Source organism: Crocuta crocuta, unplaced genomic scaffold (assembly GCF_008692635.1).
Source record: "Crocuta crocuta isolate KB4526 unplaced genomic scaffold, BGI_CrCroc_1.0 scaffold231, whole genome shotgun sequence".
Taxonomy (NCBI): domain Eukaryota; kingdom Metazoa; phylum Chordata; class Mammalia; order Carnivora; family Hyaenidae; genus Crocuta; species Crocuta crocuta.
In genome coordinates, this window is record NW_027528357.1 from 4,679,925 (window position 1) to 4,694,506 (window position 14,582).

Here is a 14,582-nt window from a genome sequence, read left to right on the forward strand (position 1 = left end):
GATTTGACAGTCGGTAAAGATCTGCTCAGAAACTTAGTTACCTTGAACTTTGTAACTGCAGACATTGTTGCTTGCTTACCTAACAACCATTCCCTTTGTTTTTATTGGCCTCAAGTTTCTTCCTGGGCTAAGAAGGGAAAGTAGGGGCTTTTCCCAGCCCAGGGGGCAGCAGTGGGCTCCCTCCTGACCATCATGGGCATTCTTTTCTTGTTACTAGTAACTGTGGTAGCAATTGGTTTCTGATGCCACACTGGGGACTGGGGACCTCTGAGTGAGATGTGACTCCTGAGATTGCAGTACTGAGGAAGCCTGAATGCAAAGATGTGGTCCTTGCTGGCAGAAAATTAATTAGCTTGGTTCATGGAAGGCTCCAAGGACCCCAAGGAACATCAGAAAACTTGTTCTCTTAGTTTTTCTCTAACTTGTTTTAATACGGAATCCTTTTATCCATGTGCCCATTAATATAACATTGAGTAAGTATTCGGAAATGTCTCTCAAGACTTAAAAAAAAAAAGTATCTAATGTCCTCAGCATAAGTGGCCAATCATGATATGAGATCAGCAGGCAAGGTCCTCAAGATTTCTTCCTCTGCTCTCGTTCATTTTCCTAAACTTTCTCCTCCCAGCTCAACCCTGAAGGAAATGCCTCATGCGTTACTCTGAAGCTATGTTTTAAAAAAGGACATTGGTTCCACCACCTTCCAATTTAGCTACTATTTTTAATTAAGCACTGGGGCAGATAATTTTTAATTTTTAAAATACCTTTCAGGCTAATTAAAGAGAAATGAAACTCTCCCTTGTCAGGTCTGTTTGTGCTTTTCTGAATCCTCACTGCATTTGGCTAGTCCATGAAAGGAGGTTCCCGAGGTGAGGGGAGGTGTGTGGGTTGTGGGTGCCTTCTCCCACTCATCTACTGGCCCAATGACATAACTGTGCTGTGGAGCATGTCTGGGACATTCCAGAGGAATGAAGGTTTTTGTTTTTTTTTTTCTTTCTTTCTGTATCTGCCTTCATTTTTCAGTCTTTCTGCATCAGGAAGCAAGAGATCACACTCAGAAGCTGACAGGCAGCAGGTGAGAAAAGAGCCTGGAGGTGGTGAGGCACAGATGATTACAGCTGGGAGGGACCCTAACAAAAATCCCCAAGTTTGGGATAGAGATGGAAGCTGAGGACTAAAGAAGTGAAGTAACGTCCACAGGATAACTCAGCAAATTAGTCACTTGGCTGGGCTTACAAGCTGGGGTTCCCGATTCCCATGACAGTGCTCCTTTCCCACACAGCATTATAGCACAAACTCATAATATTTCAGGTAAGGGAAAGGGTTAAATGGAAATTTTTTTCCTTTAAACAGTACATCATTTAAAAATAGTTAGAAATGAAAATTCTTGCCCCTATCCCCACCTTAGTTCTTCTGAATCAAAAACTCTGGGAGTGGTACCCAGAAATCCATAGTTTAAAAAGCCATCCAGAAAGGGGCGCCTGGGTGGCTTAGTCGGTTAAGCGTCTGACTTTCGCTTGGGTCATGATCTCGCGGTTCGTGGGTTCGAGCCCCGCGTCGGGCTCTGTGCTGACTGCCAGCTCAGAGCCTGGAGCCTATTTCAGAGTCTGTATCTCCCTCTCTCTCTGACCCTCCCCTGCTCACGCTGTCTCTCTCTCTCTCCTAGAAAAAAAAAAAAAAAGCCATCCAGATGATTCTATATATTTGAAAATTTTAGAACCACTAGTGTAAAGGGAAAAAAAGTCATATTCAAATCCTGGTACCATCTTAGCTATATGACTTCATTCTACCTCTCCGAGTCTCAGCTTTTTTACCAAAAGCAAAGAAAATGCCTGTGTTTTCTTGGTTAAAAAACTACACATTTAGTGATGAAATGTACATAAAAGGTGCACAGTCACTCAATGCACCTTAGCTATCACTTTTTTTTTTTTTTTGAATCTGGTTAATTCTCAGTCTATAGCATCTCTATGTGATTCTTAAACCTGTACCCTGGCAATGTCTATTTTGGAACCTTTGGAATTCCCAGTGACTGGAACAGCACTGGCTGAGAATAATGAGCCAGGAGTTTTGGCTTTAGATTACCTTAAAAAAAAAAAAAAAAAAAAGGTGCCAGACAANGTCCCTGTGATGATGGACTTACACCTGGGAGGCAGTACAGTACAGTACAATGAACTTGAAAGAGTATGTATCTTACTTTAATATTACAAAAAGTCTAGGGGGTGATACCAATAGGTTATAACTAATAATAACCTATAAGTAGAAGGAAAACATTAATATCATTAATAATTAATATATTAATTTCTCTAATATGAAAATATCTCTTCGACAAAATGCAAAGATCCATGAAGATTAAATTTCAAATAGCTCTCACAGAATGAGGAAAGTCAAAGCGGGCAGCAGGATACAGAAGTGGGGAGAGGAAAATGTGGTATGCGAGAGGGATCGGCAAAGAGAGACACAAAAATAACTTACATCTTAATTTGTCCATGATCTTCCCTCCACACAACGTGGCTAAAGCCATTTTGACAGCAAATACTGAAATTTTACCATGGCCTTCCCTGTTTAATGATAACAGAAAAAAAAAAGATGTCATTTGGAGAACTTCCAGTAATGCGATGTGACATTTTCTGTTCTGTAGAAATCATGGGACATTGTAGCTGCATACATTATGTGAACATATCCATTTTAGAAAAGACCACGAATACAATTGAACACAAGTTTCTGAAAAGCTGTCTATTCAGTGTTTCAGTTTTTCCAGAGATAGCAGAATCTTCAAGTTATTCTTTGTACATGTCACTTGTTCAAAACATGAATTGGTAGCTAGAGGGATACGTACTATTAAGCCATGGCTTACGATTACAGAACATGATTTTCACTTTGGGTTTCATGAAATAATTTTATGCATGATGATTCCACAGTCTCTATAATTTAATGAAACAAGGTCTCAGGAAAAATTATTTTTGGGTAAGAGAATTCCAAAATTTTATTAGAGGAACTATGGGGATTTTTTCATCACACTTTTTTTTCACCCATCATTTCCTACTCACAAGCTGACTGTGTTTGTGTGACACATTTACTTTCAAAGAGAGTTGATATTTTAAAGGGGCAAAAGTAAGAGCTCTGTCAGAGCTCCTTCTACCAAATTGACATTAGATCTGCCAAAGATTCATCGATTCAGGAAGTATCACTAACTTGTCCTTCACAAAACGTGATATAAAGGGCACACTGTAAGAAGTGTAATATTTCAGCTAAATGATTTTCCAGCTGGGATAAACTGTTTGTTTCTGTATCTTTGGAATCAGAAAGTGTATCACATTAGTAACTCATTTCTTGGACAGTTGCTATTCTTAAGAATGATCAAAAGAGTTATTTTAAACAACAATGTGGCTGAAAGGGAAGTAAAGTCAGTTCTGACAAGAGTTTAATATATAGAATAAATCATTTATATGACTGAGATCCATATATATGACATTGTAGAAGAATAAGGTGCAACAAACAATTGTGTCTTTGTTCCTTACTAGGTTCCAGAGACAGATGATGTTATTCCTACTTGTTGCTGTCCTTCCCAGCACAGTACCTCAAATACAGCCAGCTGGAATGAGAAAGTGACTGATCCCTATGTTGGTGGCTCTCCCATTTATATTTCTAAGCCTAAGCACCAGATCTATGTAATTATTTATTGGGTACCTCATGTCAAAGCAAGTGTGTTCAAAGGAGAGCTCATTATCTTTACAGAGCCCTCCCATAATACTCAGACCAACCCACTACTACCTGCCTAACAAATAAAACTAACAACTAGAAGGTTGTTAGTCCCTTTTCTGGTTGTCAGGCTCATCATGTACCTAGTTACCAATAAATGAGCCCTGGGGAAGCGGTTAACCTTGACTTTGTTCTCTTCCTTAATTCACCACCACCTGAAATGTTTGAGGGACTCAAATATACATCTGAACTGTACATTAAGCCCATTCCCTATTTTCCATTCCAACTGCCATTGCTTTATCAGCTCTTGTTGAACACTTAAATGATCTCTCTACTTGCACACTCACATAGCAAAACCAACCATATTGGGGTTTTTTAATGTTTATTTTTGAGAGAGAAAAGAGACAGAATGCAAGTGTTGGTGGGGGGTGGTGCAGAGAGAGAGGGAGACACAGAATGTGTAGTAGGCTCCAGGCTCTGAGCTGTCAGCACAGAGCCCAACATGGGGCTCGAGCCCACAAACTGAGAGATCGTGACCTGAGCTGAAGTTGGATGCTTGACCAGCTGAGCCACCCAGGTGCCCTGATGATATTATTCCATTATTTAAAACTCTAATTGCTTCTGTTTGCCTACAGGATATGGTTACAACTTTATCTGTGTCCCCCAGTCTCACCTGCTACCATTTCTGTTGAACCTTACTCCAGAGTGCCATCTCTAATGTCCCTGCCCTTCCTACCACCTTTTGCCCAGGGCTCTGACACCTATTCATCAAGACTTAGCTCAATATCATCACTTAATTTGCTCTGAAAACAGTTTTCCCCCTGGATGTGCAGGCAAATGCTCTTTCCTCCACTTTTACTTACTATTTAGCACCTATCACACTGAGTGACCTTGATTTGTTTATTTACATATCTGCATGTAACTTGACCCAACACTGTGAGATTCCTGGGGGCAGAGACCATATATATTTTCTAAATCAGCTGAATTCCTATGGCCTTGTACTTTGTCTCCCCCAGAACTAGTGAACAATATATTTCTTATATTAATTAATGACTATTAATCTTAATAATATGTGCCCCTAGATTTTCAAATGGCCACTCATTTAGTTGCTCGCTAATTTTAGAGCAGGTAGCTATAATAAAAATGTGATGGTTTGTAAACAAACAAACAAACAACCTCATTCAGAATTATTCTATGTGCACTGTATTCCCAATTGCATGGATAACTCAAAGTATCAAAAATTTATTTTAGGAAATCATTAGATCCCTTTCCTAAGCTGAAACATGGTTCAAATTATGAGAACAGGGATCTACAAAGTGTGGAAGAACAGGAGCAATGCAATGATAAAGTTTTCTTCAAAATGCAGAGAAATTGAGGAGTATTATATGTGAGATTTCAAGAGCAATACAAATTTCTTTCAATGAATCAGAGAGAACAATTTAATTCAAGAAAGAGGATGGGGCGCCTGGGTGGCTTAGTCGGTTAAGTGTCTGACGTTCGCTTAGGTCATGATCTCGCAGTTCGTGGGTTCGAGCCCTGCGTCGGGCTCTGTACTGACTGCCAGCTCAGAGCCTGGAGCCTGTTTCAGATTCTATGTCTCCCTCTCTCTCTGACCCTCCCCTGCTCACGCTGTCTCTCTCTCTCTCTCTCCTAGAAATAAGTAAAAAACATTAAAAAAAAAAAGAAAGAAAGAGGATAGACTACAGGTAATGATGGAACAGAGAGTTCTCCACAGGATGAAATGATGATAGCTCACAGATGAATTCTTAAGCCTTGGCTTTTAATGAAGAAGATCCTAGGGAGATCGCCAGTTCTGTATTGTTCTTGGAAATGCAAGATTAATGCCATTACATCCAGGAGTGGTTGTATCAGAGCTATTCTGCCAAATTGACACAATAAATCTAGATAAATCACCAAGTGGAGGGCAGCTCAATGAGAGTTTTACAGGAACTCAAGGGTGAAATTAGGCCACTGGAATGCAAGCCACTGGGCCATATTGCAAAGGTGACCCTGGTCACAAAGAAGGATTCAGGGGATATGCAAGAATGTAGATCTCTGCAAGCACACCAAACAGGGTGAGTTTAGACCCTGCTCAGCCCTAGCAGTGGATAAACCTTGAAGGAGTTTAAAGAGTCAGTGAAGATGAATGATGTCACAATGGAAAAGGGGGACACCAAGGACTTAAATACAGAAGGATCTTTTTAAAGAACATTTTCAGTAGGTATAACAGGATGAAGAAAAGGGTTGGGAAGAAAGATTTTCTAAAGACCTTTGACAAGATTACACACAAAGGGTGATTACTTAAAGTCATCTTGGATCAGGATCCCTAGTGTGTGTGTGTGTAAAGAAATGGCATTAACAAAGGAAGCAAGGAGTAGGGAGACATTGGTGCACCCCAAGGGGAGAAGTACAAAAGTTGTGCTCATCGGGAATCATCCCTAACGGGGCCGTATGATTCACAAACAATTTGGGAAACCCCTTAAGTATCTAGGAAGTGGAAAGTCAAGCTCAGGAGGATGGATAACAGGAAACTCCCGGGAGTCTGGTGCAAACCAGAAGGAAAGCGGCACACTGTTCCAAAGTGAGTCTGCACATGCAATGCCTCTAGGAGTAAAGCAGTAAAACTGCACATATGGAATGTTGGCCATTGGCCACAACTCTGGAGGCAGACCTGCCAAAGTGTACTGAGGATGAAAAACGTAGATTGTTCCTCATGTTGCAGGCCAAACAGCCTTGGAATGGCAGCACTAGAAAGAGTGCTAGAAAAACTACGCTCTTGTCTTGTTGGTATGAAGAGCAATGAGAGAAATAGCAGCACATCTTCAACTTCATGTGTGGTTCTTTTAAAAAAATTTTTTTAAATGTTTATTTATTTTTGAGACAGAGAGACAGAGCGTGAGCAGGGGAGGGAGAGCAAATGCGACACAGAATCCAAAGCAGGCTCCAGGCTTTAAGCTGTCAGCACAGAGTCCCACACGGGGCTCGAACTCAAGGACCATGAGATCATTACTTGAGCTGAAGTTGGATGCTTAACCGATTGAGCCACCCAGGTGTCCCTCATGTGCAGTTCTGATTGCCACCTAAGGAAAGAGAGCAGAGCCAGATATGTCTGAGAATACTGTATGCAGTATACAGTGTATCTATCAGAATCACCCACTTTATGGATTGGCTCGGCCTTCGAATTGAGGACAAGGCTAACAATGAGCTGTTCTTTGTGGATAAAAGTTGCTAGTACAGTTGATTCTTTGGTAGGGTAGAAGGCATAGCAGTAATTTTAAAGTGAAATGTACTCTTAGCCTATCAGTTTTTATTTAAAAAATTTTGCTTTTCAAGTAAAAATTTTATTTTAATATTTTCCCTTTAAATATAGAGCAGGAACACAATGCATAATATATGCTTTCCTCTTTTCCCCCCACTATTTGGTTTTTGGCAGAATGGAATATATTCTATTTTTTTCAGGCCAATTAGCCTGAAGCTTTTGCCAATACAAACTTTACTTCCTATTTAGCTTAAGGTCAAAAACCATCCAATTAAATTGCTCTGCTGGTATGTAATTAATACCTTGAAGGGTATTTAAGACAATCAAAAAATTAGCAAAAGTACAAAGTGAAATTGCTTTATAAATCTATGTTTCCTTATATCTTTTATTTCCCTTATACTTTGTTTATTCACTCTGAAAACTTCCAAATCTTCCTAAGAGGTAACTGACTAAAATGGGAACAAGAGGGGCACGTGGATGGCTCAGTTATTTAAGCATATGATTCTTGTTTTTCAGCTCAGGTCATGATCTCACGGTTCATGAGATTGAGCCCCATGTTGGGCTCTGCACTGGCAGCACGGAGCATGCTTGGGATTCTTTCCCTTACTCTCTTTCCCTCCTACCCCAAATACATAAATAGACATTTTAAAAATATAAAAAAATGCAAATAAGAAAGCACCCTTTGGCTAAAATATATACAGAGATGTGTAGAGTGTCTGTCTTGAAAACATACATTACTTTAAGGTTTGACTCATCATAGTAAAAAGTGAGTAACTGCATTACACTGGGCCTTTTTCATGCCCTCAAAAAGAGACAAACTGATTTCTTTTAACTAAGAAGGTATCAATTTTAGGGCAAAGTTGTCTGGGAGGGAAAATCCACTTTTGACAAGAAGGAAAAACAACAAATAGATATTGATAGGTCTGGGATGCTAGGCTGAATTCAGAACAGAATGTTAATTTTCTTCAAGATGCCAAGTGAGTTTCCTGTTTGAAATTAAAGAATCTCATGATAAATGTTAAGTCCCTGAAACTGAGATTTGGATTCTGACTCTTTTTGGAACAGGCTGGAGGAATTATTTTTCTATTTGAGAGCACTCAAACCAGAAGCTCTTCTTTTACCCACATATTTCACAAAAACATTTGGTAAGCATTTTGATGAGCCCAGAACTCAAATTGCTCTTTCTCACACATTTTGGTGGCTTAATTAACTGAGAAAATTGTTTCCTCCTCTGTCTTCCACAACACGCCTCTATCATAACTCATTTCCTTATCTGGGAATCATTTTGTTCTTATGGATCACTCATTTCATAACTCAACCGATATTTATTGATAAGGCGTCACAGGTTGAGGATGTAAAGATGAATAGGGTATGGCTCCTACCCCCAGTTTGCTCATAGTTTATTGGAGAAAAAGAATAAAAACTCATTACCACAGCAACTTCTTGCTTGACACATCCCCAAAAGCAAGGGAATCAAGAGCAAAAATAAATGATTGGGACCTCATCAAGATTAAAAGCTTCTGCACAGCCAAGAAAACAACCCAGAAAATTAATAAGCAAACAACGGAATGGGAAAAGATAGTTGCAAATGACATATCAGATAAAGGGTTAATATCCAGAATCTATAAGGAACTCACCAAACTCCACATCCGAAAAACANATGAGCACTGAGTGTTATGTGGAAACTAATTTGACAATAAACTATTTGTAAAAAAATAAATAAATAAAATAAAAGATTAAAAAAAACACAATACCTGCATTATTAGTTGTAAGGATTAAATGAGCTAATGCATGTTAACTTGCCTCGCATTTGGGGGCACATATTAAATGCCCAATAGACAAAAAAAAAAAAAAAGAATAAAAACTCATTATTAGTTTTTTTAGGGTTTTTTAAAATTTATTTATTCTCAGAGCGAGGGAGAGAGAGAATAGGAGAGGGGCAGATAGAGAGGAAGAGAGAAAGAATACCAAGCAGGCTCCACACTGTCAGCACCAAGCCCGATGCAGGCCTTGAACTCATGAACTGTGAGATTGTGACCTGAGCTGAAGTCAAACGCCTAACTGACAGAGCTCCCAGGCACTTCAAAACTGGTTAATTTTAATACAGTATGTTTTTAAGAGGGTAGGGACCTCACTCTACTTATTTTTCATCTCCAGCCTTTCATGGTACCCAGTGCAAAGCAAGCTCTTAATATATGTTAGTTAAGTTAATGGAGGCACATGTATTTTTTTCATTTGCCATTGAGGAAAATTATGAAGTTGGGCCTTAGGGTCCATCATATTAGATTGTGCGGTCATGTGACACCTTGAATTTGGATCCAAGCATGTACATAATTACTCTTGTTTGGAGGATGGTGAAGTTAACATGTGCACAGATAGAAATCCCTTAGTTGGCATCTCCTTGGGCTCCCCATCATGTCAGCAAAACATTTGAGGAAAGAATTCCTCATAACACCTGGCCACGTGAGTTTGCCAGGAGTTTCTCCAGAATGGAAGGAGGTAATACTGTTGACATATCTTCTATGAAATTCCTTTTGCCACTCACACAAAATATAAGTCTGACATAAAGGTGAGTGACATTAAGATTGTTCATTTTATCTACAATTGTGAAAATTCTTTAGAGAGATTCTATTTTTGTGACAAGCAGGGATCCTGAAGTGAAGTATTTTCTACTAGAACAAAATTTTAGTGATTAGAGGAGAATGTTCTGTGGAAATCTTGAATTTAAGATGTGGTAAGAAGAAAAATCACCAAGCAAACACTATGTTAAATATCTAGTTCTAGCCATATAGAAAATAAAAAGAAGAGAAGAACATTTGTTTTTATAGACCTCGTCTCTTCTTCCTTTGCTCTCACACATCCACACAGCCTCAAATGTGAACTATCCATTTCATTGGTGAACAGAGAAAGGGCTGTGTACTTTGTAGTACATCTTGCATTAAACATCAAAATCATTTTTTAAACTCAAAAGGCATAAGGATTTGGGCAGCGTTCCAGAATATTTTATATCCACGAGTCTGAAATAGTGCTGTGGTACCTTTCATAGCATGTGGAAGGGGACCCAGGGGGTTGCTCAGGAGTGGGAATGGATGTGTAAATGGCTCAGCAAGGTGCAATACGTCAAACAGAGGGGAAGATACCAAGATTTTGTATTCTCTGTGAAAGACTATTATATGATAGATTTGGAATTCTGGATGGCTGTCATAAAACTGACTCTAAATCTACAATGTAATACGTGTCAAATCCAAATATTTCCTTCACATATATTCTGTCAGCTATGTCTGAATACCACAAACTGGAAAGGGTAGGAATGTGAGCATCAAAAAAATATCCTGTAAAATATCCTGTTAAGTTTGGGGATTGGGGAGAGTACTTAATTCTCATTAAAAAAAATGAAACAGAAAGCATGAATACAGCTGAACTTGCACTGATGCCTGAAATAAATGATTCTTTTCCCCCACTGACCTCATCTAGTATGAAGCTGTATGATCTGCACATTATGTAACCTGTGTCCCAGCTTCATTGCTTACTCAACCTGGAGAATAATAATCCCGCAGTGCCCAGCCAGTAAGACTGCTGGCAAACAGTAAATGGTATTAGCTATTACTACAATTAGTAGTATGATTATTAATTACATTAGTATATGATTACTATTAGTATATGTAATTACTAATTACATTCGTATATTATTTCCATCATTGGAGACCTGGCATTACGAATATAGCTTGACACCTGAAAAGCGGAACATCACCATTCTTTTTAATATTTATCACTGCCCTACTCTGAGATTTGTATGGCTGAATATATGTGAAAATAATACTTGCTGAAAGCAATGCCACTGCCACCTAATCTAGTTTAGGAAGAACTTCCCTAAGAGGGAAGATTCTAGTGAATTGAAGTGAGATGAAGTCAAGAGACTAAAGTTGTTGTTTGTGTTTCCCGGGAAAGGAAGAAGGGAGTAAGGGAACTACAGTGAAGTCTTTTGTGAAAATAGGATACTCCCACATTAGTAAGCATAGCCATCTGTTTTCTTGTGGACCATAAGTAAAAATAGAGGGTATGAATCTGGGTGACAGAGCAGACTTGGGCTCACTAGTCTTGGTAATATATTAGAGAGGAAGGAGGACTTAATTTCAGAAAAGGAATGAAAAGAAATTAGTGTGATGAGCTAAGAAAAGTCAATCTTTGATCTTCATTCATTCGTTCATTCATTCACAGATTCACTAGGAGCGGGATATTGTCTCAGGTGCTGTGCATACAAAGAGCAAGACATGGGCCTGCTGTACAGTAGCTTGTGGGAGGCAGTCCTATACATAGGAAGACATGCACATAAGAGAATAACAGAATCATCTGTGAGGAACATCAGGACCTGGGGAAGAGGGGTCAACTCAGCCGTGAGAGGTGAAGGGCTTCACAGTGCATCGCTTTGTGACCCCGCCTCTTTGAAAGGCCAATATAGACTTTTAAGAATTATTTTCAAGGTCACAATGATACCTCAATGAAGCTGTTGAAAAAAAATATTGTCATCTTATAACTTTCTGCCATGTTGTTTTTCTTTTGTTACTCTCAGTTTCCCAAAAAGCAATAGTAACGGTGGTAAGAAAAGCTGCCTCCAGGTTGTTAGCAAATAAGGAGAGGGGGCAGGCTAATTCCCGGGGTGTGCAGAAAGAGATGAGATACAGAGACTGGTTCTGACTGTTTTCTAATTCTTCACTCTCCACCCCGATCCCAATTCTGACACCTTTCCCACCCTTCCCAGGTGCACCCATCATTCTCCTAGGGACTCTGGAGAAGACAGCGTCTGGGATGGAACAGTCTGCTTAGAAGTTGGTTGGTAATTGACCACTGGTTGACTCTTGCTAGGATACAGCCATTTCTATTTATTTATTTATTTATTTATTTATTGCCATTGTCAGTGGTTTTTATTCCTCTTTTTTAAATTTAATTAATTAATTTATTGCCATTGTCAGTGGTTTTTATTCCTCTTTTTTAAATTTAATTAATTAATTTATTGCCATTGTCAGTGGTTTTTATTCCTCTTTTTTAAATTTAATTTTATTTATTTATTTATTTTTTAACAAATAGTTTATTGTCAAATTGGTTTCCATATAACACCCAGTGCTCATCCCCACGAGTCCCCTTCTCCATGCCCTTCCCCCCCCCCCCCACATCCATCAGTCCTCAGTTTTTGTCAGCATTCAAGAGTCTCTCATGGTTTGCCTCTCTCCCTTTCCCCCACCATTTCCCCCCTTCTTCTCCCCCATGGTCCTCAGTTAAGTTCCTCCTAATCCTCCTATACGTGCAAACATGTGAGATACAGCCATTTTTAGAAGGAAAGTCAGAAAGAACAAACATCTTCTAGACTCAAGGGGCTGGCTATTCAGAGATAGAATGGCAAGCATGAGCATAGTCCCTGCTTATCGAATCCTAGCTCCTAACATTCTAGAAGTCATCCTACATCTGTAGCTTTATCTTCTAAGAGGCTGACTTGGTGGAGAACCTTGCAACCAAGAAACTAGCTGTGGCCTGCAGTGAGCACACCTGTGTGAGGACGGAGATGCAGGTGTTTCTCTGGGGAGAGAAGGGAAAGAGTGATATTTCTGGGGAGGCATGGTTGTGAGAAGGCAAGTCTGGTTCTCAAGGATATAGCCAAATTCAGTGGGCATTGAACGTCATTTTAGGTTACCATTTTCCTGGCAGACTCTGCCAGCTGGGTCTGGTGAATTTTAAGGCATTGCCAAAATAATGCCTGAATGCAAATTCTTATTCTCCTCCATGAATTTAAATTGCTATACTGTCCTTCCATATATATATATAATCTCTTTAGAATACAAGTTTAAATTTTTATTTTAGATTTTTTTTTGTTTTTTTTTCATATGTTCATTCAAATTACAGCAAATGAGAGAAAATCTCCCAAATGTTTCAGTGATTCTATAAGAGCAACAGCATATTTTTGATATACTAGGCTCATTCACGCCTACCAAAATGCAGAAGGCTTCCTTATACGCTGGGTTCTGTCGTGGGTTAGGTGGTAGGAAGAAACATCAGATTTCCATACTGGATCATATTTGGAGAAATAGGAGTTTACTATTATAAGAAATTGAACACTCATTTTATTCTTAAGTTTCTCTTCTTACATTCACTTTTAAGTGAATATTTCCGGTTATTTTCCCTTTCCAGCTACCGATACTTCCTTATGGCCCACATCCCACATCATCTAGACTTTCAGAAGCCATCAGATGGAAGTTTGAGAATCAGCAGAACTGCCTATACTCATTTGCAATGCCAAAAGAGAGAGAGAAGGAAGAAGCATCTATAGACTGGGGTCTCTATGGGGATATTTCTAAAAAATCTACTATAATGAGATTCGTGAAAGTATATGCCAGGGCCATTTTTATCTGTAAGAAGAGTAAGAACCAGATATTGCATGCGAACATTCATGTCGATGGCTCCCAACCTTGGGATAGTCCTTAAGTTTAGCATTCATCAACCTTGGAATGATTATCAGTAGCTATTTAGAGAACATCTGCAGCCCTATTTTTAAAAGTGATCTTTCTAAACAGAAGTGAAAAATCTAACTCTATTGTATATTTCTCATGCTATGAGAAATATTGAGATATGATACATTATGTCATATAAAATATAACATGTATATATTATAACCCTCACATATTTCACAAAATCCCCCTTCCTTATTACTAATCTGGCCCAGTTTCTATCTTTAGGGAGTGGGTCCAAATTATTTTTTTTATCTTTGATTCCTTATGAATCCTCCAGCAATACTCTAAGATCTGGCAAGAATTCTATTTCTCTTTGTACATTTTCCGTTGTTCCACTTATAACAAATAAGCCCTCTGAAGACTAGTGGCAGGTCTGAAAGCTTCTGTGCTCTTGTCAAGGGGGCAGGATGGAAATGCCATTATAGAAATTCCATAGCCTGGTTCCATTCTGTCACCTGTCATGTGGAACCATAGCCTTCTCTACCTGCCTGCCACTCGGTTACCATAGTGATTAGGCCAAAGCAGTACATCAGTTCTGAAGTCCGCACAGGCTAAGCATGGGATCTATCAAGCTGGACTGCTTGTTTTAGAACTGTTTATTTCAAGTCAAGAATTGCTCAAAATATAAACATCATGAGACAATACTCTACACAGGTCAAACCAAGCACGGAGAATTCTGTTACCACTCTAGGTTGTAAAGTGACAGCTGGCAGGTTTCGTGAGCAGCATAATAACATTAGCCTGGCTGGAACTTCTCCAATGGCGGGTTTAGGTATTCCCAAGCATTGGCCAGACAATGAGACTAAGCAAAATCTTTTGAGAGTCTTAAAATGTGATTGCTGAAAGGTCAAGTTAGCAATTTTCCATTTTAATATTCAAAACCAGTAGTGAAAGTGGGGATGTTGATACCATATCTAGACTAAAGGCTATCAGCAAAAGACCTTTTGAAATCTCAGGCTGATAAGGTAATTCAGGGGAGTTTTTGCACTTTACAAGGCTGCCACATAGGCCTTGGAAAAGAAATCTTAGCTGAACACCTAAATCTCTACTCTGCCACTAACATGCTGAGAGACACTGGCCAAGTGACAGTCTCTTTGTGCTTTAGGTCCTTCATCTATAAAATGAGA

The 14,582-nt window shown here is 39.1% G+C and overlaps 1 protein-coding gene across 7 annotated transcripts in view; it reads right to left on the reverse strand.

The window, feature by feature from the left end:
• DTNA (dystrobrevin alpha) overlaps positions 1 to 14,582 on the reverse strand; it is a 349,880-nt gene that overhangs the window by 80,461 nt on the left and 254,837 nt on the right. For all 7 annotated transcript variants that reach the window (XM_077753816.1, XM_077753814.1, XM_077753820.1 and 4 more), the window contains exon 6: positions 2,470 to 2,555. In XM_077753816.1, the coding sequence (XP_077609942.1) occupies positions 2,470 to 2,555 (86 nt within the window). The remainder of the gene's footprint in view (positions 1 to 2,469; positions 2,556 to 14,582) is intronic.